The sequence below is a fragment of the Accipiter gentilis genome, chromosome 7 (genome assembly GCF_929443795.1).
Source record: "Accipiter gentilis chromosome 7, bAccGen1.1, whole genome shotgun sequence".
Lineage (NCBI taxonomy): Eukaryota > Metazoa > Chordata > Aves > Accipitriformes > Accipitridae > Astur > Astur gentilis.
The window spans coordinates 895,577-922,557 of NC_064886.1; the positions used below are offsets into that span (position 1 = coordinate 895,577).

Sequence of the window (26,981 nt, forward strand, 5' to 3'; positions counted from 1 at the left end):
TCGATCATGTTGCTTAGGCGCTTGTCCTGGCAAGGATGGCTGTAATCTCCAAGGATGGAGATGTCTTCTCCTCTTCTGCAGCTCGGACTTCTTGGCCTGTTTGGCCAAGGCTGCTCAAGCCCTTTGTCACCTGGCCTGGATGAGGACCACAAGTGGCCTGTGTCCCTTTGGCATGGTCAGGTTGCCTCTTGTCCATCACTAGGCATGGCAGTGGTGGAGCAGGAGTGACGGTGCGCATAGTGCCTGGGTCCATGCTTGATGGGAGTATGTGGTTGTCCCTGTGAGTTCAGGCGTTGAGAGGACCTGAGAGTGGGGGTCACAGTCAGGGTCCCTGGCAGGGACACTCGGGAAGGCAGCAGATGCTTCCATGCAGTTCTGTCTTGTCCCTATATGTCTGCTTTTCTGACTGCATTTGGGGATGAAGCCCTTGGACGTGCTTTTTGTATACTGGTTACAGCTCTCCCAGCATGGTGTCCCGCATCAGTGTTGGTTAAAGCAGAATTTCCCAGAAACTCTTTAGTCCTTAAATGCACCCTGTGCCGGAAGCCTTTCCTGGACACTGTGCAGTGCCAGAGACCTCTCTGAGGATGTGGTTTAGTGTGGCCAAATCCCAGAATCCTGGAGGTGCTGGTGGAAAGGGTCCTCTGGAGGGTCCTGACACCCACCCTGGGCAGGGCTATTGCTAATGTCGGATCAGGTCTGCTGTGGCTTTCTCTAGCCAAGCTTTGGAAATCTGCAATGTTGGAGACTTGCTGGCCTTTCCCAGCGCTGGAGCTGATTTAAAAGCTTTTCCTGATGTCTGAACTGAGCCTCCCAAACTGCAGTTCTTGGCCGTGGCTCCTTGCTGTGTCATCTGGCCTCACAAAGGTGTGTTTGGCTCTGTCATCCTTATAACTGCCTTTGAGCAGCTGTAGGCTGCAATGAGATTGCCTTCACCTCCTCTTTGCCAGACCCAACCATCCTAACTCCGTCTACCTGACCCTGTAGGACCCGCGCTGTAGGCTTCTGACCGTGTAGCTCACCCTCCGCTGGACCTTTTTGGTTTCCCCACGTTAATTTTGGACTCAGGGGACCACAACTGGACACAGCGTTTGAGGTACAGCCTCTCCAGTCCTGAGCAGAGAGGGACAGTAACTCCCCCACCTGGCTGTCCACACTCCTCTCAGCACAGCCCAGGAGGTAGTTGCCGTATTCCTAGCAGGAGCAACCATTTGCTCGTACTCACCTTGGCGTCCACCATAGCTCCCAGGCCATTTACAGCAGACTGCCGCTCGCCGTTTGCAGGCTGGTATTGATGCATGGGGTTATTCTGCTCCAGGTGCAGAACTTTATGTACCAGGTTGGTAACTTCTTCATACTGTTCTTCTTTTGCTCATTCAAAAAGCTTGAACATTTAAGTAAAGAGATGCCTACCTGCACGTGACTTTTTGTTTCTTTACTGTACTGAAGTGTTACTTAGCAGTGGGTCAGAAACGTTTGAAGAAGTCTAGGGTTCCCATCCTGCACTTGGCTTCTCCAAATCACCCTGCTGAATGGTCGTTCCCCGTGCTGCTGCCCAAGTTCCAGTCCAGACAGCTAGGGAGAATCTAGTCCTTGACATGGGTTGCCTTCTCCCTTCCACCATCAACATCCTTAGGTGATCCAAGTCCTTTTGCCAAATGGTACTTGTTTTGCTGTTTACTTCCTGGAGTTGACTGAGAAAAACTTTCTTGGCCCGCGTTTCTGTGCTTTATCCAAGGAGGTCTCCATGAAGGTCCGGAGAGCCTTTATTGTCAGCTATGCTTTGATCCCCATCCGCAGCTGCAATTCCACATTGAGAGATGAAAAAAAGGCCCAGAGAAAGCAAATGCAAATACACCGGTAGAGTGAGGTTCGCTGCCTGGATGGGAGTTTCCAGCCCGTCACAGCTTTGCTCCATCTCGTGGGAGTTCGACACGTTCCCTCAGATGGCTCTTTGAATATTGTTGCCTTTTTAACAGTTGTGCTTTCTTTTATCTCTCTGTGTTGCACCTTCCTGCTGGAAACAAAGGAATGTTTGCATTCAAATTTGATGCTTTCTTTTCTTCCCTGAGTGCACGGGATAATTATAGTGCCTTGCATGGACTTGTACTAATTGATCAGTTATTAGCAATAATTATAATTTACATGACAGTTTAGGAAGAAGGGGCACTTCTGTGGTAGAACTGATGCTCTAAGATAACAGTTCAGAACTGCTTGCTGATGTGTCAGATCATCTCCTGCGTGCTGTTCATTGGGGAAACGGGTTAAATTATTTTTTTTTTTTTGCTAAGAACAAATCTTTTGCAAGAGCCATCTGGCTGCTAAATTCTTCTCCTGAAGCTGTGCAGTTTGCTGGGAGTTCATTTGCGTCTTTAGCTACTAAAGAGAAAGTAAAAGTGACTGATTAGTCTAAGACTGGGACCATTCACATCAAAGTGACAGATTTTGTGAGCTGGATTTGGGAAAGTGTTTAAAACTGGTGTGTTTTCATTAAATTTTGAAGACTGTGGGCAGAACTGTGCTCTCGGCACTCCAGCACAGCTCTAGACTCTGCACCCTGCGTCGTTATGTCAGAGTGAATTGTGTGGCTGTTAAAATTTGTGTGTGCTTGTTTGATGACTTTAAATATTGATTTTAATTGTGCATCTTTCTTAAGGCTGTGAGTGATGATCAGAGCCACGTACAATACCCCATGTGCATAACACAGCAACGTGTGCGGGGAGGAGATGTGAACTTGGTCTGCCTCTTAATCAGAAGGGAGGAGGGAGAGGAAAGGAAAAAAAAATCTTTGGAGGCCCCGAATTCAGCTTTCCCTGCTCCCAGGCACCATGGGGGGCTTTGTCAGAGACACGCCATCAGCTGCCGGACAAGGTGGGATTTCAGAAGCCTTTTCCGAGTGCTGGTGTCGGGCTGCGAAGGCTACGTACCCTGCTTTGACAAAAGGCGTCTTTAGAAATCCTGAGAGCAAATCCTGAGTTTGTTAACATTCCGTTCAGGACATGGTTTAGTGAGCATGGTGGTGTTGGGTTGACAGTTAGATGTGACGATCTTAAAGGTCTTCTCCAGCGTAAACAATTCTATGATTCCATGTCTCTGCAGAGAAGAACGATCACCTGAAAGCCACCAGGACCTTTAGGACTTGCACATCTCCCTGGCGTCAGCGTGTTTTGAGGGGCGGTGGGAAGTTGGGAAGAAAACCCTCTGCCTGGGCACAGGTCCCTGCCCAAGCGCACGCGTCCCGCGTGGATCTGGCTGCGATTAATGCTTTTCCGTGCCCGTGCAAACATGGTTAGCGTTGGCTTTACACTAGAGGGCTGTCTGTCCCTTTCCCTTCAGAGAAAAGGCAGGAGTGTGTGCGCTGGCAACGCTCTTGTCGTTCGCAGTATCCACACAGTTCGACAGCAGCTTGTTTTGTCGGGTGGGTAATGCGACGCGGGCTTGTATTTATTGCTTACCGTCTCCTTCGTGCCGCACGAGAACGTCCGTGTCCTGGTCTGGAGGGCACTTTGGAGCTGTGTGTCTCGGGTGAAGTGAAGCCTCTCTGGTTTTATCGCCAGGCACTCTGTCCTGCACAGGTCAGCGGCCTTTCTGCAAGAACCAGCAGGCTTCAAGCTGGCGGTAGCCTTCCCCTCCTGTTTGTTCAGGCCACTTTTGCTGTCAGGAGTAATGGCACCGAGTGTTAGCTTGGGTTTCCAGGGTTTTGCGGCGTTTTCTGCTGTGGCCCCCAACATTTGCACATCCAGTTCTGCAAGCTGTGGAGTGCACCCAGGCGGGAGCTGCTTTGGAAATGGCTGCCCCGGGGGCAAGAGGAGGGTCTTCAGCGTCCTAGGGCCGAAAGATTTGGCAGCTTTCGTTCCCTAAGCTCAGGCTTCCTGCGGGTCTTCTGCAAACAGCAGGGCTGGGACCCCTCTGGGGACCTTGGCCGCCACGAAGGCCAATTGCTTCGGGTCCACGCAGGCACTCGTGTCACAGGTCCATTTAATTCTGTCCCTGCTCACCTTTGTCTAGACTGGCTTTAACTCCGGTGAGGATGAAACCAGCTGAGGTTTGCCTCCGCTTAACAAACTCGTTTTGAATTCGGACTTTTCCTTAAAACGGCACAGCTGCCTGGAGAGACGCGACCGCAAACACAAACCCCTCGGTGACTTCCAAGTGCGTCGTGTCAGCTGCGTTCGGGGCGTTTGTTTCCATTCCTGGATGCTCGTGTGGTCCGCGTTTGGCTTGATTTGGGCAGAAGCGGCGTTAATCGCCAGCAGCCAAGTCCCTTGGCCTTTGCTAACGAGGGTCGGCTTCAGCCAGCGGGGCTGGAGGTGGGGGGGATGTGGTGAGGTGGCCGGGAGCCAGCAAAGGGGAGGCACTGGTGGGAGGGAGAGCGGTGCTGGCACGCTCCGGGGCTGCGTCCCGCGCGTACTGGAGTGCAGACGTCGGTTCTTTGTCAGCAGCTGATTTATCAAGTCCAGGGGACTTCTCTCCCTCCCTCTTTTCTCAATTTGCAGCTAATATATCCTGAAGGGAGGGGGGAATTAATAATGGTAATTACAGCAGCTCACAGTCCTGAGCGGTAGCATTGACCACACGCGCAGTGATGGATGGTGGGAGACCGCTCCGCCGCGAGGAAGCTGGACGTGGAGATGGCCGGTTGGACCTGCTCTCCGTCCACCACCGCCCGTGGGCTGGGACAGCAGCTGCTGCCAGATGTGGGGCAGGAGGGGGAATCGGCAGCCGGCGCAAGCTGAGATCTGCCCGTCACCTGAACTCGGGGCAGGGATGTCCCTGGGCTGAGCATCAGCGATGAGCCCGTTTGGTGCTGAGGGGTCGCCCGCCGCAGGCAGGCATTGCCTCGCCGTCTTTGCTCTTGGTCTGGTCGCCTGCTGCGGGAGCTGGGAGCTGCAGGCAGGCAGGAGGGCATTGCCTGGCTCCTCACATCATGCATCTGCCTTGCCATTTTTTTTGCTCTGGTCCCGCTCTTCTGCCTTAACGCCCCTCTGCAGACCTCACCCTGGGGTCTCGGTGGAGCACGCGAAGGTCTGCAGAGCATCCCAGCTCTTTCCAGAGAAAGAGCCGTGGCCAGCGTGGGATTTCGGTGCGAGAAGGCTGTGTGCTGGTGCTGCCTTTCCCCACCTGTGGTGCGGGACGTTCCCTGCCCGTGCGCCCTTCCCAGACTTTGGGAAGTCCCGGGGGAGCTGCCCAGGCTGGGCTGGTGGGCTGCATCGCTCCTCCCCAGCCCCTGCCCCCCCTGCATCTGCACTCCTCTGTGGAGACCGGCAGCTGCCGAATCTCTCGCTTGGCTGGTTCAATTTCAATCCACAAAATGAATTTTAGACCCTCTGGGCGAGACAGCAAAGGGATTCTGCCAGTCAAGCCTGTCTGGGCATTACGGGGGTGTCAGCTCGTGCAGGCTTCGACGTGTCATCTTTAAGCCCCAATTTCTGACGTCGTGCGGTGAAGCGAGACTTCACCTGGGGCTTGGAGGCAGCGCCCGGCCGAGGGCCTGTGGCTTGGACCTAAGACTGGAAGAGGTAACGTCTTTGGGTTTGACGTTACCCGCGAGACAGATGAACCACCTCTCCCCGTCTTTTTAGCAAGAGCCGGTTCTATCGCGACACGATTTTTGCTGCCGCAGCGCTGGCTGCGCTCCGAGGGAAACGCAGTGCCTGGAAATCAGGCAGATTATCTAAATGGCGTCCCCAGGTCAGCGAGCACTATTCCAGTTTTCCCGAGGCTGCATCTTCCTCCCTGTGCGGCGGAGGGTGGTCCTGAGCCCCGGCAAGAGGCTCCGTGTGGGGCTGGGGTTGCTGCCGGCGCTCGGGCAACGCGTCTGCCCGGGCTCTGCTTTCCTGCTCGACGAGTGGCTTTATGTCTGAATAATGGGCCCTTTTTCTCCCAGGTTGGAAGGGAGCACCAAGGGAGCAGCACAGCCAAAGAGAGACGTTTATACGAGTGGCACAATAAATGAATCTGAGCTGCCTCCTGGGAACCAGCCCAGAAGAGACTGACTTCACTTGGCCATGGCTTTCCAGTGGGAAATGCTCTTCTTTCGCTGTATTTATTTTTGGCTTTCCTAGTGTTTTGCTAGGCTTACAATTAATCCTAAGCTTCTGGGTGGCCAGCTGGGCTGCGGGGACAAAGTCTTCTTCAAAGCCGTTCGCTTGGTTGTTTCCTGAGGACCTTGGATGTGCGAGGAGCTTGGGAGAGCTTGACCGGGGTCCACCTGGGCCTTGCGCACACCCCGCTTTTGGTGGAGAAAGAGGTATCCGTGGCTGCAGCCTGCTGGGGGAAGGGGGTGGAGAAGCCACTTGGCACTCTCCCATCAGATGGATGGGGAATTTGGAATTTGCTCTCCCTTGGGAAAGCCGGTACGTTGCTGCCGGGAGCTGGCACGTGGGGAAGGGACCAACGGCGTGTGGCTGCGTGCGTGAGTTGGTGGCAAGTTGGCACGGTGCGTGTTGCGTGGGCGTTAGAGCTGGGCTCGCCCCTCGCCCCGGTGTACCTGGCATGTTTTTGTTATCGTGAGGATCCCCCAGAACAGACTGCCTGTTCCAGCCTTGCCACCTGTGTAGCATTATGTGAAACGTCTTGGGATTGCGCCGGGATGGATGGGCTGCAGGACTGGTAGGCATCGAGAGGAGCGGTTCCGGGCTCCCCAGGACTCCCTGCGCTGAACGGTCTCCGCCTTTGGTGCTGGAGGGGGATCCCAACCCTCTGACGTATTCAGTGCCTGCCTTTTGAGCTTGTTTTGTTGGCAAACACCCAGTGGGTGCCAGCCAAGGCAGCTTTCTGTGTGCTGTGGACTCGTTTCCCTGCCTGCACCCTCGTCCCTCCTGTTGCTGCAGCTGAGATGGATGCTCTGGAAGTGTTTGAGCTGTGTTGGTTTTGGCTGGGTTTCTGAGGCTTTCTAGCTTGCTCCTTGTCGTGATTTAACTCCAGCCGGCAACGAAGCACCACGCAGCCGCTTGCTCACTCCCCCCACTCAGTGGGATGGGGGAGAGAATCGGAAAAAAAAAGTAAAGCTCGTGGGTTGAGATAAAGACAGTTTAATAGGGCAGAAAGGAAGAAAATAATAATGATGATGATAACAATAATAAAATGACAATAATAGTGGTTAAAGGATTGGGTTATACAAAACAAGTGATGCACGGTGCAATTGCTCACCGCTTGCCGACTGATGCCCAGTTAGTTCCTGAGCAGCAATTTCCCCCTCCCAGGCCAACTCCCCCCGGTTTATATACTGGGGGTGATGTCACGTGGTATGGAATACCCCTTCAGCCAGTTGGGGTCAGCTCTCTGGCTGTGTCCTGTGCTAACTCCTTGTGCCCCTCCAGCCTTCTCGCTGGCTGGGCACCAGAAGCTGAAAAATCCTTGACTTAGTCTAAACACTGCTTAGCGACAACTGAAAACATCAGTGTGTTACCAACATGCTTCTCCTATTAAATCCAAAACATAACGCTATACCAGCTACTGGGAAGAAAAATTATTCCAGCCAAAACCCGGCCGCTCCTCTCTTCCTAAGATGAAGGCTTCACCGCCGCTCCTCTGAGCATGACTCCCTGGCCGTGCACGTCTGCGCCCTGTTTCTTGCTCGTAAAGCCACCCCTTAAGGCATGGGCTCACTGGGGGGGGAACTGCTGCTGTCAAAACCCCTAAAAAACCCAGTGAGGAGTTTGGGGGTTGCCTGCGCTCACTGCGTGCTGGTGGGAGATGGGCGTAGTTGAGCCGAGGCATCTGCCGCTGCCTGCTGCAATGCAGACAACGTACGGACCGGTGGGTAGAGCACGGGGTTGCCTGGCCAGGGCGCGAGGTCCAGCTCTGCTGGTGACCTGCTGTCAGGCAAACGATTTAGCGTGTGACATCCAGAGGCCACGGGCCAGCGGCCCCTCCTGATAAATCCTCGTCAGCGTATTGTTGTCCTTCTGTCCAGAGAGGAGGGTGACAGTCGTTAGGTCTGCCTGTCCCCACGTCTCCCGTGTTCAGAAGAGACCGAATGCAGACTGAACATCCCTGGGAGAGAAGATCGGGCAAACCGATGGCCTGCGGTACTGCAGGTACCCGGTTCCATTGTTCTGAACCTGGGGAATGCAGCGCTGGACTGCTAAAAAAGACATGCGAGCTCTCCCTGCGTGCAGGGCTGGGGAGGAGCAGGCATTTACTGCTCTCTCTAAAACTGAGAGATCCTGTGAATTAGAAGAATGAGCCTGACACTTGGCACCAGCAGACGTGGGAAGTGATAATGGGAGACAGGGCTATAATGGCACAGGAATCTCTCGGTGTGATGGGAGCTAAATGATGCGGTAAGGAAAATTGCACCTCCTCGTGAGTGTCAAAATTGACAGAGAGGGGAAGGAGATGAACAGTGTTTGCAAGTGCACCCCAACCGCTCCTGTAAAAGAGCCTTGACCCACCTTTGGCTCAGGCTGGAGTCAGCCTGCCAGAGCAGCTCGCGTGCTCCCCAGCTCCCCGCTCCTGCCTCCCCCGAGCCTCTCGTGCTTGGGAAGGATGGAGGTGACGGGCGAGATCAGTCATTCAGGCCAAGCGCGCGCGTGTGCAGCCTTGCAGCGGCCCTCCAGTCCTTTCTGGATCGTGAGGCTGTACGCGTGGTTGTAAGACCAAAATGCCCATCGCGGAGCGTGGATGTGCCTGGATGCGCGTGGGTACCACGTGCGCGCGTGTGGGGCTACGTGAGCGGAGGCCGTACGTGTGTTTGGACGAGCAAGCAGAGATTGGCGAGTGCTGCGTGAGGGGATGCCTCTGTTTCTGTCACGGGACGGGTGAAAATGATCACGGGTTGAGCATGGGGCTTGTGACAGGGAAGGGGGTCCAGCTTGTTTGTCACCCAAAAGAGACAGGAAAATCGGAGAGATGGAACAAAAACAATTAAACTAACGGCTCTGCTGAATACACGTGAGTGGCAGGCTACGCCAAGCACCTGGGCAGCGGTCAGAGTTGCTATCTGTTGCAGGGGCTGAGCCCTGTGTAATCTGATGGGTTTGGAGCTGAGGAGGCGAGAGGCTCAGCACTGGGGAGAGCACAGCGGTGCTCCCTGTCCTCACCCGTGCGCCGGGCTCCAGGGGAGCTGGGAGCCTGGGGCGCGTCTCGGCGTGGGGCTCTGGCAACCAGAACGGGAGCATGTGTGAAGGGGGGATAAAAACTGGATGAGGAGAAAATGGAAGGTCTGTTTGTAAATCGGCGGTGCCTCCTCCCTTGGAGAATCGTGGCTCCTTCCACCCCTTTCTCTCTTTTTGGCTTAAATTACTGAGGACATAAAGGGAGTTTGACATGAAGAGAGCTCAAAGGGGCTGGAGCTACTTGATGACAAAGGGAGATGGAAAAGATGGGCCAGTGTATAGGAGAAAGCACGGTGACGAATGGCACAGGGAGGATAGCTTGGCTGTTGCTTCCGATAGAACAGCCAGATGGCAACACGCTGAAAAGCGTAGGAGGAGAGCGTTTCGCTAGCAGGAGAGTCCTCCGGAGCTGCCTCCCACGAGGTCTTGCTGAAAGTCCACGGAAGGTGCAGCAAGGGCCACGTATTTCTATTTTCAGCAAAAACATCCAGCAACGCCGACCTGCACGCTCTCGTGCTTCTGGCAGGGATGGAGGAGAGCTGAGGCTATGAGCCAGCCCTGCTGCCTGCAGGAACGCAAAGAGGGGTCGTCACCAGCGCCCACCAGAATAGCTCCTTCTGGAAAACCAGCAGCGGGTGCCACCAGCCTCGGCACCGCCCGTCTTTGGACCCTGTTTTCTCCTCACCCGCCGGCTCTGGGTGCAGGTGCGTCCTCGCGACCTGCTCCCTCTCAAGCATTGCCACCTTGATGTCTTGCTTCAGAGGAGCTTGCTAAGGAGATGAGAGCGCGGTTTATTCTTCAAAGCGTAACGCTACCATCTGGAAGAGCAGAAACAAGGCTGGGGAAACAAAAGGCAGTAGGTAAAGATCAATATTGAATACGCATTTAGCAACGGTGGATACGCATCGCTCAGTGTTACCGAAAGACTGACGCTGAGCGACGTGGCGTTGCTGAGCTGGGAAACTGGTGCTGCAGGGTAGTCCTGTGCCCACGCTTCAGGGGAGGCCCTCTGTTTCTCCCACCGTGCGTGCTGCCAAGGAGTTTCTCCCTGTGTTTCAGTAGCTTGTGGCTGAGCCTGAGCCCTCTCCCACTGCGAGCCCTCCCTGACTGCTGCTTTGCTTCTGCTTAGCTGAAGCCAAACCCTCCCTGTCGGGTGATTCACTCGCGCCTTGTTCATTTGAATTTGTAACAGTCCTTCTGCACACACTGTAAAGAGTATTTAATACGCAGCATTTTGCTGAGTCTGTAGCCTTTGGAGCTTTTTGTGGAGACTCTTTGTGGCCTCCCTGGACGCATTATTGGAGCGATACAGTCCCGGGCACACTGTTGAAAGCAGATGTCATGCTAGTTAATACAGAAGTGTCTTCATTGCTTCTTCCCAGAACGCATCCAGTCCTGGCTCTTCCTCAGATGGGGTGACGGAGGTAACGCTGGCTTCCTCCTTGGTGCCTTGGGCTGCTCTGCAGATGCATGGCCAAAACGTCGTCCCCTCCGCTGCTTGCGGTCCTTCGGTTTGCTCCCTTTCAGAACTAAAGGTCGCTGTGGAGAAGTTGCGTGGTGCCACCCGAAAGGGTGTCCCCCAGCCTTGGTGGGCACAGGGTGTTGGTGCTCCCCGTGCAGCAGGTTGGCAGCAGTTCATCCCGAACGGCTGTCTGGCTCTTCAGAGCAGCACCAGGAAATATGCAAATTTAACCTTTGCATTTACCGTGCTGTTCTTTTCCCGGGAAATGTCACTCAGAGCATCAAGCTGGGATTGCCTGGTCTTGGGAGGGGAGCGGGCATCAGTGGCGTGTGCTCCGTCCCTGGGGATGCACCTGGCCGGTCCACAGCGTGGGGAGCTGGGTCCTCCAGGGACACTTTAGGTGCTCCCTGCGAGCAGGAGCTCCCGTGCTCTGCCTTGCTGCCAGCAGAATCTGCCCTGAACCGATGCGATGTGACGGGCGGAACGTGTTTCGGGGGCTTGAGCTGGCTCCTGAGCGACGTAAGGAGGATGACGTCCCCATCGCCGGGCCGGGGAGCTGTCGGCAGTGACACATCTCACAGCGGCGAGAGCGGCTCGTGGGAGCCAGCGCCGGAGAGGACTCCTCTGCCTCGAGGGAGGGGAACGCTTTGGGGTCGGATCCAGATGCTGCTGCTGCGGCGGCAGGAGGGAGCTCCCCGTTCGGTTGAATGCGCAGCAGAGAAAGAGCTAAAGGGAATCCCGGCTGTCAAAGCTAGCAGTGACTGATAGGATGGTCCTAGCTCAGACCAGAGACTAAGATGAAGGGTTGAGTTTACAGGCTGTCCCTGGGAGGTACTTGTGGAGCACAAAAAAAAAAAAAAAAAGTGTGATTACAGTGCAGGCAGGAGTGACTGTGCAAAGATGATGGATTTCAGCACAGGTGAATAAACAGAGACTGTATCAACATTCCAGGAGAGCTTTGCCCTAGTTGCTGGACCATCCATGCCAAAGCCTTTCCTGCCACATCAGCTCTGTTGCTTTTATGAGTTCCTGCCTGTGTGGATATGCCTATTTCTGCGGCATTTCCACCATAGCTATGTGGGCTCTGCCAGCTTCAGGTGTGGCTTTGGGGAGGCAGAGTGTACCTGAAGAGCACTGCGAATGGCTCTGGTTGTGCGGCCCTGGTGCAGAGCGTTCCCTGCAGCTTTTACGGTTCCGAGTTATTACATTTGCCACTACAGATCTGTCTTTGTTTAGGACAAATGCTTCAGGGTCAGCAGAGCAGGAGCTCTCAAAGAACAAGCCAAGGTGTGCAGCTGGGCTCTCCTCCAGGACCCTCCGATAGCAGCCAGCGTGGGCAGCTCCAGGCTAGCAAGACCCTGAAATAACAGAGCAGAGTGTAGCCTGCCTTCACAAGCATCCTAAAAATAGCAAGGCAGGATGTCCATGTGATGGGTTTCAGTAGGAAAATAGATTCATTTCCCAGCTCCCAGAGGGGTTTTTGGAAACAGCAGAGAGTAAATAAGGGTTTTGAAAGCGATGACAAATACCTTGGAGGTGCCCTTCCAAGCAGCCTTAACTGTTTGAAATTACACTCACATCTCCAGTGGCTCTGAGAAAGGGAGCGTGAGGCCCTGAAGATCTCCAGATCTAGTGTGCTCTTACTTGCTTGGGTGCTAATTAAGAGAATGTCGAATCTCTGCTATGTATTCTGCAACTCTCTGTAAATTCAGATAAGAGCCATTACAAATCCATCACAAGGTGTATTAAAAACTTCTCCATTAATAAACAACGCACACAGCAGTCTCCAGGAGAAGGACCGTGAGCACCGGAGGGGCACGCAGGACAGGGATGGCCACCAAGTCGGGGTGAGGAGGATGCTGCCCACTCGGTCCTCATCCCACGGGAGCAAGGCAGTGCAGGGAAGGGAGTCGTGGCAGGCTCCCCACGGGAAAGCTGCTGGTCTCCCAGCTGATAGTTGAGGGCTGCAGCTACTACCGGAGCCCTTGGTTTTGCCAGATGTTTCCCTGTGGCTGCTTGGGCACCGAGAAAACGTCACGGTCTTTGTCTCGGCAATGTGGATGGAAAGATGAGCGCGGTGCAGGGATGGGGTTCCCTGTCCTGTGCAGCTTGAGAGCGTGTGGCCGGTGTCACCCATGGGACACTGGTTTAAGCCTGTGGGGCAAGAAGAGGGCCCTGTACCAGACACAGACAGCCCCACCCCCCACCACCCCCCCCAAGGCTACGCAGGCATTCTGGACTGAAAGAGGCTGAATTATTTACACAAAGAAGAATGGCCCACATGGAGGTGGGGATTAGAGCGTTATCACCTCACAGCAACGGCTTGCATGGAGCGTGCTTCTGATCCCGCTGGCTAACTGGGATCTGAACTGGCCCGAAGCCTGCATGGGTGCCTGGACCACTGGGGTAACTTTGGACTTTGCATGCTCCTTGACCAGAAGTACCTTCCTGGTCCAGAGACAGCCCCTCCTAATAAAGTTTTCTCGAAACTAGCGCTAATATATGGAGCTTCCACCATATTCACATTTTCTGATGAAAAATCGCCTCTCAGAAGGAGAGTCCTCGCTTGTCTAAAGAGAAAGGACACTGGGGTTTGAGCTGCAGCTGTGGTTAATACACAGATGCAAGAAGGAGGTGGGTTCCTGGGCGGGGAACTCAAGTCCTGAGTTGTGGTGGATTTATGTCCCTGGAAAGCTATTCAGAGAATTGCCCTACTGCAGGAGGAACCGTTCAAGCAAATCCCATGGATTGTTCTTTCAGAGAACTTAGGTCCTGAGAAAAAGGGCTTTACCGTCCGCTTGTCCTCTGGGAGCTGGCAAGGAAGGTCCACAGGCTGAGTGACCTGGAGCAGTTTCCTCTCCTCTGTCTCCAAATCTTTTTGCAATAGCTCACTGAGGAATATTTCCATTTCAGGAAGCATTTCCTCTCCCAGATCTGGATGCTGTGCTGGCGTCACCCACTTCTGTGATATGCTGCCTCTGGGGACATAGAATTTCGATTCACGTTAACTATGCTCTTACCCTGGGGAGAAGCATCAGACCAAGACAGACCTACTCCTCTGCCCCCCTTCTCCACCTTGCTCTTCTACCAGACGGGCTGGGCTTTCCTGGTCTCCGCTGTCTTGAGGACATCAAGGGCAATAGCTAAGAGGGACATAGCATTACTACTGGGTGGGAGTGAAGCCAGTAAAAGGAGGTAGGCTGCTTTTACTAAAGGTATCTCAATTCGTGTGTTGGCACTGATGGTGCAGTTTCTTCAGGAGCAAGGCAGCGGTTGTGTCCCTTGCTTGGTGGGTTCAGAGGTCTGAGTGTCCCTGACAAGGTTTATTACTTGGCTGATCCTGATAACGTGATGTTTTGAGCCCATTGTGGAGCATGCCTTGTCCAAACTGCCTTTCACTCCCTGCGGTACTCCCAATTTGTGTCAGCTGAGGGTTGATGAAGCGATGTGTGTGACAAGCATCTGGGTGCTGCACTCGCAAATCAGCAGGGCTAAAGGAGAGCTCGCCAGGCAAAGGTGCAAAATCTAAACAATCCTCAGATAGCATCTTAAAGCCCTGACAGGCTCCAGGCAGGTGGTTTCTATAACAGACTCTATTCTCCACCTGCCCTGGGGCAGAAATACTGATCTGTCTTCTGCTGGCTGTGCCAAGAGACTGTTCAGCCCCTCATAAACCCATTGTGTCCTTCAATGTCTGTTCCTGGCATCTGCACCTTCTCCTGAGCATTCCCTGTCCTGGGTGAGTGTGTGTCGTGCTGCCAGGTCTCCTGGCCCCGCAGCACCTTGCAGGGCAGCTCTGATGGCCACGAGTTTGTCCCTTAGGGCCAGAGGTTGGGACCGTGGAGTCTGTCCTGAAAGTAGCAAAATACATACAATTGCTGTGTCTCTGTAAAAAGACTTTTTCTGGTTTCAGGCTTCACTGTCTAGATGGACAGCGGGCGGGTTGGAAAGGAGCAGGGGATTGTGCGGTGGTGGCACTCGCATGTACCTCTCCAGCTGTGCTGGCTCAGCCGTCTCCAGCTGTTCCCAAGGCAGCTGTGCAACACCCTAAGTGGCCGTGTCCCTTATCCCCAGCAAGGGGGCCCAAGGGGGTGAGCCCAGCCCACCTCCTCGGGTACCTACCTATGCTAAAAGGTTTCCAGCCACCACTACCTATGGTAACTCCCCTTCCAGGGAGGGTGACAGGTCCGGTTCCAGTGACCCAAGGCGGTGGCACCCGTTCTGCTTGAAAGCAAGAGTGCGGTGGCCTCAGTGCACCCACAGCATCGTCAAAGGGCTGGAGGGCCGGGGGGGGGGGGGGGGGGGGGGGCGGGTAGCAAGGGGCTTTGGGTAGAGGCTGCATATGCCGACAGGTCTTTCACAGATTACTGACCGGGTTAAAGCACTCCGGCTTGTCTGCCCCGGCGCTGTGTAATGCTCCCATGCTGTCAGAAATTCCTTCGGCAGGCTACGGCCAGCCAGGCATGTGGGAACCACTCTTGCTCCAGCTGCAATCCGGGGTCTGTTTGAGGAGCTGCGTCGGCAAACCTGGGACAGAGGAGAGCGTGGGGCTCTGCCTGGAGAGATTTGCCTCCTGGATGTGCCTTGGGCTGTGGAAGGAGGGGCTGGATGTCCTCCGGAGCAGGGTGAGGGGAGCCAGACCCTGTGCGGGGCCAGAGGCTCTCCGTCCCACGTGCTTTCCCCCCCAGGCTGGCTAAAAAGTCCGTGCAGAAGGTGGGTGGCACCTCCGTGCACCCTTGGAGCTTGGTCCTGCCACCAGGGCAGCCTGTACAAGCTGAGATGGTTTCTTGGACGTACATCCAGCATCAGGAGCTGTGGGCTGCAGGGACGAAGGAGTGTTTATCCCCGTTCCCGTCTTCCTCGTGCTGCTTTTCTTGGCTCTGGAGACAGCCTGCTCCTCCATGCCGTCTGATATCTGATCTGTGTGTAATGTCTGCAGGTCCCCTGCTGTCTGAGGAGAGATGGGGCTGCTTAGTTAAAACCACAGATGTTAATTACTTACCCTTATGGCTCTGCTAAGCTCACGTTCGTCTGAATTGCCACAGACCTCCCTCGTGTCTCCAGAGACAAGGGACCTCAGTGGTGGCTAAGCCACACGTGAGACTGTCCGGTCCCGGGGGAGAGCGGGGTAACCCCTGTGCAGTCGAGGAGATGGTGGCTGGAGCCGGGTTTGGACCGCGAGCCTGGGGGGTCCTTGCAAGCCCCCTGCCCCCGGGGCCGGGTCACGCCAGGGAGGAGAGCAGCGCGCTGTGTCTGCTGCTGTGCTTGTGAGCTGGCGGTCTTTGGCCAGCAGCGAAGGAATAGCAAAGGCGTCGTGGAGGGGCTAATTCTCCTGGAATTCACCTGACGGAGAAGAAGCGACGGCGGAGCCAGCTTCTGGCTCGTCTGTCCAGAGGCACCGTTGCCTGCGGTGCAGGTGTGGGCACGTGAGGGACGTCCCTGCCACAGCCCGTGGGTGCACGGCGGGACCGATGGGTCTCCCGTCTCTGACAATAGATTGCGGTTGCACGCATCCAGAGCTGGAAGACATTTTGGGCGAGAGCTGCAACTACAGCAGAGCTGCCTGTGCTCCGGGGTATAGGCATTTCTTCCAAAATTCATTCAGGAGCAAACATGTGAGCTGCTTGTGCACATGTCTAACTGCAGCTGTAAAAGAAAGCAACAGAGATTTCAAATGGCACTGCCTGTTTTACCATTTCAGGAAGAAGTGTGTCTTATTATAATTGCCTTGCTTATTTGGAAGAAAAAACCCACTGTAGTTACTAGAAATTCAATATAGAAATTACTAGTTACTACCCTCTGTAGACTAATTTTGAGGGTAGAAGAAGAATGAGGAATTTAATGCACACTATAATGAATGTCAATCTTCTCTCTTAATGAATAGGAATCACAGTTTGCTGCACATTGTAGGGAAATGAAAAGCATCCAAAGTTCAATTCACTTTTTTCTTTTTTTCCTTTCTTTCTTTTTTTTTTTTTTTTCTTTTTGAGAGAGATAATACGGTGCACAGCAGATGGGTACATTCATTTGTGAACGCTAAGGATTTTTATCTCTCACTGTACAAGTCAAGGTTTTCCTTCAACTGAGCTTTGTAAAATTTCCTATCCAAGCTGAGGCATAATGCCGTTTACAGAGCTGGATCCTTGAGAGCAAAGTGGTTGGTTTTTTTTTTCCCCTCCCTCCTGTAGCAAACCATCCAGACAATTAAAAGCAGAGATGACCCAGCTTGTGCTTGATATATGTTTGCTATTCTCAGCCATGGCTTTGCTTGCTGGATTCGCAGAGGAGCGTGAGTGCGTGCGTGACTCGCGCAATTAGGTCCCTCGGAAGGGACACAGAACCCCGTCCCATTGCCGCACATGGAAGTGGTACCTCTGCCTGCTTTCTTAGCTGCTTCCCTGCCTGGCAGGGATGCCCCACTGGGAGCCAAAGGACGAGTTTGTGGCAAGAGCTTTAAATTTGAAAAGGCCGATGCAGTTAGTGTGGGACAGCCTCATTCCTGGCTGAGGAGGCTGTGCGGGAATTCGTGTTTTCTAGCAAGGAGAGGGTGGGCTCCTCGGCACAGCCCAACTCGGTGGTCCACAGGACCTTGGTCTGAGAGAGATTGCTTTGCTTGCGTGATGCGGGGGTCTCTGGAGGAGCAGAGCATCTCGGTCTCACGACGGGGAGGATGTCTGTGGAGCAGCAGAGCCTGTGCCAGGAGCTCTGCCTGGTCCCCGTCCCACCGGTGCTGTTCCTCGGCAGCCTTGCTGCTGCGGGAGAACCACCCTCCGGTGTGGTTCAAGGGACCTGCTGGAAGCTGCTGAGCTCCTGGCCGCGGTCTCAGGCAAGCCAGGCTGGACACCATGCCTTTCTCTATGGCTCCGTTAGGATCTCGGCTCGCTTGGAGACAGTTCTAGGACACCTTGCTGCAGGCAGCCCGTGGCTAGAGGCCAGCGGCTGGGTGTTGTAGCTGGCAGCAGAAGGCTTGGCGGACATCTCTGGTGATGGGGCCAAGGCCCTCGAGTCCTCTGGCCGATGCGGCTGGAACGGCTGAGCAGGTCTTGCTTGTCGGTCTTTCTAAACAGCGGTGTCTCATTGCTAATGTTCTCCTGGCTTGTTAGAAGTTATTCGCTGAGCCTGGATGGCCTTTAGACTACGACTGGCTTTTCAGGTTTCTCCTTGCATCTCTTGGGGGTTTGAAGCCATAGGACTTGACTGCATGAGAGAACCATGCTCAGCTGAGGACCAAGCCAAGCCCCAGCCTGGCCTGGAGGGACACTGGTGGAGAGGGCCCTGCGGCCACAGACCCGTATTACAGCTCAGGGGATCCGTGGACTAATTGCTGCAGAAAGGACCTGCGCCAGCCCTGAGCGGGTCCGTCTTGCCACGCTCTGTATTTTCTTCTACTTCCCTGAGCTGAACCGCCTCAATGCTCTCAGGAAGGAGCTTTATGAGGAACAGCACCCTCAGACGACCCATCTGTCAGCCTTGCGTTTCGGGCAGTACGCGCCGAGCCTCTCTGAGGGTTGTGGTTTGGCAGGTGGAACCATGTTCCTGCCCATACCCCTGTCCCAAGCCTTGCGGTGCAGCCAGACGGGGCCAGCGCTGCCAGTGCAGCCCACCCGCTAAACCAGTGCTAACTCTGCACACCGAGACCTTTCCGTGGGAAAACCCAGACCTTGTGGAGCCGTGTCTATGGGAAAGTCCTGGACGGAGGCTTATGAGAAGGATGCTCTCACGACTACGGTTCAGGTCCTCTGCTCAACCCGTTCTCCCCTGGAGGCTGTGCAGATCTCTCTGGAGCCTGCTCATCCCCCTCTCCTCTGCGTGGACGGCAGTTGGTGTGGGTATGGCTCTCTGTGATGCGGATTGCTTCTTGCATGCTGCTAATTCGTGCTGATGAAGGTGGTTTTAAGGCACGCGCCATGCACTGTGATCAGAAGGTGGAAGGTCTGAGATGGTCCTTAACTCCATGAAGGTCGATTCCACCGAATCCCACGGTGTCTCTGTCTCCTGCTCATTTTGTGACCCCCCTCAGGCTTGACCGAAGACAGAGCTACATCTTTTTTTCTGGAGCTAATTCTGCCCATCTTCTGCTCACAGCCTGCGGTTTCCTTGCTGTGCCCAGGCAGCCGCTCTGTGGCCTGAACCTGCTGGACTCGGTAGCAAGGGGAAGGAGGCTTTGGGGCGTCGGGAGGGTTGGGGTTACAGGGGTACCGCACAGAAGGGCCTCCCCCTGCAGGTACCGGCACCCCGGGCTCAGGCGTGGAACGGTGTGGGATGTATGGGTGCAACAGGGGGGAAAGGGAATTTCGAGGAGCACCTGGGGGACAGGGCTGAGGGCTTGGCCCCGTCAACCCAGGAGCGAGTCCCAGGAAACATCCTTGGGAAGGGACGTGCCGGCAGAGCCCCGTGTGCCCTCCGTGCGAGCCTGGCATCCCGATGCAGACCTCAGAGGAGGAGCTGGCTTGCAGGGGCCACGGGAGCCCCTGTGGCCGCTGCTTTGGGGGGTGGAGGAGAGGAGAGGCAGCTCTCCCCCACGCAGAGGTGCTCTGGGATGGTTCTGGAGAGGTGCCTTGCTAATGTGGTCTTGGGGATCCGGAAGGTGATTTTCCGTCTGTTTTCTCTCATGTGCAAATGCAAACTCCGGCTGAGCAGATGCCGGCTCTGTGCCAGAGGAGTTAGAGTTCCACTGTTTTAAAATATTTATTAATGTGAAGATGTAGTTAGCACTTAAGCTGAGGCAATACAGTAGAAGTCTTTTTGTTGGAATGGAAGTTAGTGATGCTGAAAAGCCATTAAGCTGTAAATATAAACTATATTAAGTGCTCAGTAGCAACCTTAAATATCCCTTTGTTGGTTGCTTTGCTTCTGCAAGGCTGAGTGTCTGTTGAGGGGATTACTCACTGCTATCGCTCCACGGCATGCCCCGCTCTGCCTGATAGCTTTAAGAGGGGCGTGAATGGCTTTGCAGGTGAGATTTCCCCAGCAGCACAGCTCAGCGCTTGCCTTCCAGCAGCTGATTATTCCGCAGCCGATCGGATGCTCGCAGGGACTGCGAGTGGAACAAGATGGCAGAGCAGCTCTGCTCCGCCTGGAGAGGCTCTGCCGGGATCCCGGGGTCGCCTGCAAGGGCTGAGCTCGCGAACCACCGGCCGGTGCCTCATTTCTCTCTCCTTGGTCTCTGGGGTGTTGCAGAAGCTGCTTGTCTGCCCTCAGGTCTGGCAAGTCCAGGTCTGGATTCCCACCTTGTCCTGGAGGCACCAGCACCCGAGCAAGGTGAGTCCCGGCAGAAGGGAGGCTCTGAGCAAGAAGCCGCGCTGCCTGGATGTGTGCGCTGCCCGTGGACGTGACTCACAGCCTTCCACATTCAGCCCCCGCCGAGGAGTCCCTTCCCATCCAAATGGCTCTTTGCCTAGTGCGGGATCAGCCCTCATCCTCTCGTCCTTGCAGGTCTGTCAGAAGAGACGGGCTTTTCTCAGAAAGCGCTGCCGGAGCTCAAAGCGAGTGTCGGCGAGTCTCGTCATCACGCTGCCTCCGAGCCTCCCCTTCTCCCCATCCCTCCACGCAGGCTGCTCACCAGCGGGGTGGTAAGGGGAGGAATGGAGTGCTGCTGGCCGTCTTTGGTGGTCGGTGGGTCGTGCCTGTGCTCCCTAAACGCCGGCTCGGCACAGGGCAAAGCAGAGCAGCAGAAGCCCTTGTGGTGCTGTGTTACGAACCCTCCTGCCTGTCCGGTGCCCTGCCGTAGTGCCAGCCCGCCTCCGCTGCCCGGAGTTTCACAAACCTTGTAATTTCTGCCTGAGCAAGGGCTCGGCAATTCCTTGGACCCGTGTGTCCTGACGTGCTGAGTCCCAGTAGCCGGTTTTGGGTCAATTATCCCAACCAAAAGGGCTGTCCGGGCAGCCTGCTCTGCACCCTTCACAGCCCCCCCGCGGACCCTCTGGCAGCAGGGCACCGTGCAAAGCAAAGGGAGGCAGCCTGGCCACGCAGAACCTGCCTGCATCCGCGGTTTGGCCGTGTCCTGTGCTCCAGGCCAACAGTGGCACTCGAATTAGTAAACTCCCTTTACCCAGGAGGGCTCGTATTTCAATCTTTAAAACCAACCTGAATAACGATTGCAAAAATAAGAAACCCCGGCTCTGGCTGCTGAGAGCATGAAGCTGTATGGATTTCTTAGGCAATTAAATTTTACATAATAGAGTAACTAGATGATTGTACAAATTTAAAGAGCGCCTGGAATATGCAGGCATATTCTGAAATTTCTAATCTCGTATTTCAGCTCTAGACCATTAATCTGTCACATTTCTTGCCTTTACTTCTTTTCCGTCTACACTGCTTCAGAGTTGGGATATCGCCAGTAAATGCGGCTCTTCCACGTTCGCCTCTAGCTCCTGTTCTGTTGGGTGCTCCTACCCTACGCCATGGGCACGAGCAGCTGCCTTTCAGACCCTGTGCTCAGTATCGTGGATTTTTTTGGGGGAGGATGGAGCATAGCTCCTCAGCCTAGCTTGTCACTTTGCCTCCACCTTGCTGGGAAGCAGTTCTGCAGCAGAGCTGGGACAGATGCTTGGGGATGGGAGCACCATCAGCAGAGGCAGCACATCCCCAGCCTCCTGTCTGGCCAGCCCAGCCCTGGCTTCTTTATTCTTCCAGTCCCCAGCTAGCTTTTGCCTGCCAGCCCTGGCTGCTGTCTTGCCCCCAGGACATGCCGGAGCACGTAATCCCTTTTCCGTTGGGCAGCTAATTCTGGTGTGCTGGCCCCTTCCCTGCTACTCTCGTCTCTGTGCTTACCCCTAAGCTGCTTTCCCAGGTCAGGCGGACCACAGCGATGTTTCTGCTCGCTCTTCCTCAGCGGGATGATGCTCCATGCCTGTGCGGAGGTCTGTGAGCGTGAGCTGGCTTCAGGAACCAGAACTGTTGGTTATTATGGGTTATTTAAAGCCCGAGATGCAGCCAGTAAGATCGGGCCCCTGAGCCTGGGGACAACTGGGGGGAATACCTGGATGTTTTCTGCTCTCCCCAGTGTGACAGTAGTGGCTGTGACTGTCACACCTTCATGGGGCCCCTTTCCTGCCCTGAGTTACAAATTCCTTCTTGGCAAGCAGCCGTAAACGGCCCAGCTGCATGAGTCCTGCTGCTCTGAAGGCTCAACAGGCTGCACATCTAGTGAGGAGACTGCTCTGGCAGGCTCATACCCTTGGGACAGCTTGCATTTGTTTGTGCTGTTGCAGATTTTCTCCCCACTGCTTGCCTTGTGGCTCAGGGAGTTAAAGGGGAGATTTTTCCCTTTACTCATCACAAGAGCATCCCCCCCCCAGCTGTCCAAGGGGACCCTTGTGGTCCCACTTGGGGTTGCAGATGCCCAGATCTGTTGGAAACAGTGGCTGGTGTAGTTTTGTGCAGGCAATCAGCCGGCTCTCGGTTCGGCAGTAGGCTTTATTCTAGCAAATTAAAGGGCTGAGGTCATGGTTATAACATTGGAGACCGTTTGCCAGAAGATGATACAACAAACGTGAATCACAGGTCATATTTATTGCTAAAGCACATGCCTTGTTTCTCCTGTGCCTTTGGTAGCTGGACGAGTTGACAATCTCACCCCTTTGCCACCAAGCTGTGGCAGCTGCCCTGGAGGGTCTCGCCGTCGTAGCAGTGTGGTATAGCTCCTGCCAGCCGCAGGGGCTGCCTCCGGACCCCTTTCCCTGGATTAATCTAGCTCTTTTTGATAGGGATTGTGTCTGTAGGAGCGCTGGACATGATGGGGGCCTGACTTCGGTCTGGGACTCTGGCTGCTTGTAAAATGCTGATGGTGTTTAAACGAGGAGCTCCCGTCAATGACTAAGGGAGTTGAAAACCTGCTCAGCGTCATCTAAAATAGGTCACAGGTTGAAATGATCACGCAGTCTCCCTGCCAGGCATTTCTGGGAAAAGCCTCGTGGGGCAGCTCTGAATTAAGGGATTAATTAAGGGGCAGCCTGGAGGTTTGGCTGCAGCCCTGTCCCCAAGGTGCTTCTGGAAGCTCTGGGGAAACGAGGATCTATGGGGGGCAGCAGGTCCAGGAGACCACGCTGCACATCCCACCCTCCGGGATGCATCCAGGGGCCTCTGTGGGCTCAGGGTCTTTCCAGCCCTCTGTGATGCAGCTTTGTTCAGCCTCAGCTGAAACCACGTCCGCCGCTGGGAGCTCGTTTGAAATCCAGCTAGAGAGAAAAGGGGGGGGGGGGGGGAAAGACCTGTTTTTGTTTGCCTGTGCGCACAATCCTTGGCTGCTCTAAGCTCCTGGCCTAGATTAGTAAAAGGTAGATTATTTTCACGTGGAATTGTTTGGGAATAAAGACAGGTCTGGGATGTTAGTTTGCTCTTTGTTGTTGCTGAAGAACCAAGGAGTTTTGGAGCCTGGTTGCTCTGTAAGCGAGGCAGGTAGGTTTAGGTTGTTTTGTTTTCAAAACAAAGTTGGAGGGATCTACTTCGCAGAGCAAAATGAGCAAGAATGGAAGAAAATATGTGAATGCTCTCTCTGGAGAGCTTTAAAAGTCTGAGTACCTCTGAGGTGCTTTAGAAATTCAGAGTTGACCCTGCTCACTTCGTTTAAAAAACATAAAAAATAAGTAAAATGCCCCTGCCCCCCCATCTGTGGCATTCTTTGGGAGGACTTCTGAAAGACTCTGAAATGCGCTGGCTGCTGAATAAATTATAAACACACTTCCTCTGGTAGAGGGCTTGTTTCAGGCTGCACATCCAAAAGCAAATTAAAGACTCTTCGGTGTGATTTCAAATGGAGCTGTTTGCTTCATTTTGAAGATTGTGTATTCAGATTATTTGTCTTTTTCTCAGGCTGCGCAGGAGGGGGCTGTCTCTGGCCGAGAGCCTGGGTGCGGAGCAGGCTGGAGGGAGGTGCAGGTGGAGAACGTGCCTGCTGCTCCGGCTCCGCGCTAAGTTCCATCGCCAAGCGCTCCTGCCTCAGGCTGCCCGTGTTTGGAGAGGGCTCGGGAGGCGAATGTTTAAGTCAGGCTGCTTTTTGAAGCAGGGAGAGCCCAGGTCCCACGGCTGGGCTGTGGGAGGGTTCCCCTGCGCTTCCTTTGCAAGGCAGGGATGGGACACAGAGGTGCTGCCGGCTCTCCTCGGAGCGGGGATGTTGCCGTAGGGAGCCAGACCTGTTAAACAAGCTCTTCTTGGCTGCTGTGCTCTGAGAGCAGCCTGGAAGTGGCTCAGCAAAGAATTGGACAGGCCTTGCCGGAGTGGTCCGCAAGGAACCTCGCCGGAGGGATGTTTCACAGCCCAGCGCGGTCTCAGTGACAAAAAGTCGCCGGGATGCGACACTCGGAAACACGGGTGACGCTGTCCCTGTGCCTGCCCAGGGTGCCAGGCCTCCCAGAGCTGTACGGGGAGAAGATGCTCCAGCTCCGTGAGTTTGCTGAGCATCGAGCAGCGGTGCCGTGCACCGGCAGAGCTGCGGCACCAGCACCTCTGAGCTGCACCGGAGGCCTTCTGGGAGCCCCGGAGTGTGGAATGCGTGGAGAACAGCGGGTCCAGGGCTGCCCTAACTGCTCTAATTCTCCACAGGTGACGGGAGAGGCAATAGCCAAACGTTTATACGTTAAGTTATGTAAGGATATAATAGCACTTTACGCTGTAGAGCAACCCAAACTGCACTTCATCACCCCTTCTGCTGGCTTCTTGCCTGCCAACGGGACGCGTGATGTGTCAGTTCCAGCCCGTGTCTGTCCCCAGCGTGAGTTATCAGCTTGATTTCAGAAAAGGCTTTAAGTGTATTTGAAACATAAAGGGGAACAGAATCCCCCTGTATCTTCTCCGTGAGCAAAGTCCAGTCAGAAATATTACAGATTGATCAGTATTTTATCTGGAAAGGAGGATGGCTCCTTAACATCATTAAGTGGTGACCTTTAAAACTCATATTCTCCTGCCAGCCAGATCGGGCAATGGATGGAGCAGAGACGGATGGCAGCGGTGGGGAATAGAATCAATTGTTTGCTGAGATCAGTGCGTGTGTGTTTTCAGTGGCGTGGAGGTCCCTGGGCCACTGTTCACCATCTCTTTCTGCACATTTCTTTTTTACGGCAGAATAAATTCTGTTTGGTGCCCAAGATGAATTTTCAGAGTCATATGTCATGTTTTACAAGGGGCTGACAGTGCAAATTGGGGGAGAATAATGGTGCCCAGCCCTAACTCACCTCAATGGCTTTATTAGATTTCTCATTGAGAAGCAGATGAGCAGGCTGGGTTCTTGGGGGTGTTTTCTGTTGGGAAGCTGATCTGCTTAGTTTCAACTTTAAATTTTGATGTGCGTTAATGCTCTGCCCAGATTAGGCTGTGAGACACGCTGAGTGGCAGCACCAGAGCCAGGGCTGAGGCTGCTTGTCAGGGGACACGCAATGGCTTTACGCCAGGCTGCTCCAGTTCCAGATCGGGGTCCTGTCCCCTTCACCCCCGGTGCCGTCTGCCCGTAGCTTGGGTAAGAGAAGGTGTCATTCCCACACGGGTCTGGGCAGGCTTGCCTCGAACCCTCTGAGTTTATGGCAGCCCATGGCAGTGCGGCGAGGGGAATCTGCTCTGTCAAGCCCTGCACGTGGTCTTGTGTGTTTTAAGCTCATGCGCGTACGTTGCTGGTGCTGTGAAAGCAAGACCTTCTTGAGGCAGAAAGCTGGGTCGTGGCTGGCAAGCGTTGGCCCCTGTGCTGTAGGCTCATGGCAATGTCTTCATGCTCTTGGCTGTCCTCTTCCAGCTCCTGCGTCCTCCGTGGCTACAAGGTCCCGGCAGGTCCGGCTGCATGGCAGCGCAGTCCTGCCAGATGCAGGACAGCCGTGTGCCATGGCCACCCCCTGGTCCCGCAGGTATTTGTCACCTGGACGTTTGCAGATGGGCTGGGACTCGAGCCGTCTGCACATGCGTAGGCTGTTGCTCTCGCCCGAGTTGGCTTTGCCGCAGCCTGGGAGCCCTCGCGCAGCTGGAACCTGCATCTCCACCGGGCTGGCAACTTCAGATCCGTGGCAGCGCGGCCCCCCAGACCGCCGATGTGCACCCCTCTGCTCCCCCCCCAGCCTGGCGAGACCAACCTCCCCCAGGGTGGGCGAATCAGCCTTACGTGCCATGCGCTTGGAGGGCTCAGTTTGCCGTCTTCCCACAGACTTGGGCTCAGGTAGGCTAGGGTAGGCTCCGTAAAGCGGGTCCAGCTCTTTCGCCGCTGCCCGCAGGCTGACTCAGTGCCTGGTGGGCAGGAGGGGTGCCCCAGGGGAAGCAAAAAGTGAATTGAGAAGGAAGCAGGTGAAAGTCTCCTGGAAAAGGGCTGTAACTCTGCGAGGGGTTTGTTCTGCCCCAGGGTGGTGGGTGACCGGCGGATCCCCTTCCCCTGGGGCTGCGGTCAGCGGTGTTACTCCTGCCAGCAGCCTGGAGCTAGATCCAGGAAGGTAAATCCCAGTTTGGTCTCTCCGTTTCCATTTCTCTTGCCTGCAACCCTGGGGCTCCCAGCGCAGCCTGGAGCATCCGTGCGGGCAGGGGGGATGTCGTTTGGGAGGTGGGGGCAGAGGGGAGGATAAGACGGGGCAGAGCGAGCTCGGGCAGTCTTGGTGGAGCGAGGGTCAGCTCTGGGGCTGGATCCCGAGCGCGGACACGTGGCGTAAGGTCACAGTAACCCACCTAGGTCTGGTGGAGGAGGGGAGGAACAGGCTCTGTGCTAGCCCAGAGCTGTCTCCGCTCCTGCCAAGACATGGTGCAGAGTCATTACAGGGCAACGTGCTTTCAAAGATGAGCAGGGAAGTGCTGCATCTGTTTTACAGCCCTCTTCTTTGACCTCTGAGAGGCGATGGTGGGGACTCGGTGCTCATCCCCGTGCATTCAGCGCGGTGGCGGTTTGTTGTTCGACAGCGAGACGGTCGCTCCTCCGTACCAGAGGCGCGGGGACAGTGGCAGAGAGGAGCTGCGTCGCGAGGAGGGGTGACAGGTCCTAGGGACGGCGGGAGCGGCACAGAGACCAGCTTTGGTCTCCCGTCCCCTCTGAGGACAGAAATCGGGGTTTTCCCCAAGCCCTGAGCAAATACAGCGGTCGGCACGGCTGCTCTGTGCCCCTGAGCTGGGGTGCGTTTGCTCCTTGTCCCAGGGCCGTGGTTCCCCAGGGAAGTGAGGACAGAGTACTTGTGTCTTTCGGTGAGAATCTGCCTGACTTTGGGATGTCTTTGCGGAGCTCAGACAGCCCTTAAAGCAGAAGGTTACCCTAATTTATAGTCCCTGGATTTATGGGAGGTATATATCAAGGGAGAGTGTAATAGCTTTCCTGTGGCCCATCAGCAGAGAGGGGACCAGCCTGAAGTCCCTGGGAGCAGGGATGGCTGTGGGATCGTTGTAGCTGCTTTAACTCTTTCACTCCAGGAGCAGGGAAGAGACAATCCTGCCACTGCCTCGCAGTGGTGTTGCAGCTTGCTCCACGCACCGCTTGCGAGCAGGTGTCGAGTCTGTGCCGGGAG

At 55.0% G+C, this 26,981-nt stretch overlaps 1 protein-coding gene across 2 annotated transcripts in view; it reads left to right on the plus strand.

Moving 5' to 3' along the window:
* RTN4R (reticulon 4 receptor) overlaps positions 1-26,981 on the plus strand; it is a 79,428-nt gene that overhangs the window by 5,903 nt on the left and 46,544 nt on the right. Inside the window, exon 1 of one of the 2 annotated variants that reach the window (XM_049804141.1) lies at positions 5,953-6,250. The exons of the other annotated variant lie outside the window; for it this stretch is intronic. Within the exon in view, the coding sequence (XP_049660098.1) occupies positions 5,953-6,250 (298 nt within the window). Of the gene's footprint in view, positions 1-5,952; positions 6,251-26,981 lie in introns of those variants that run through there. 2 annotated transcript variants of the gene reach the window in all.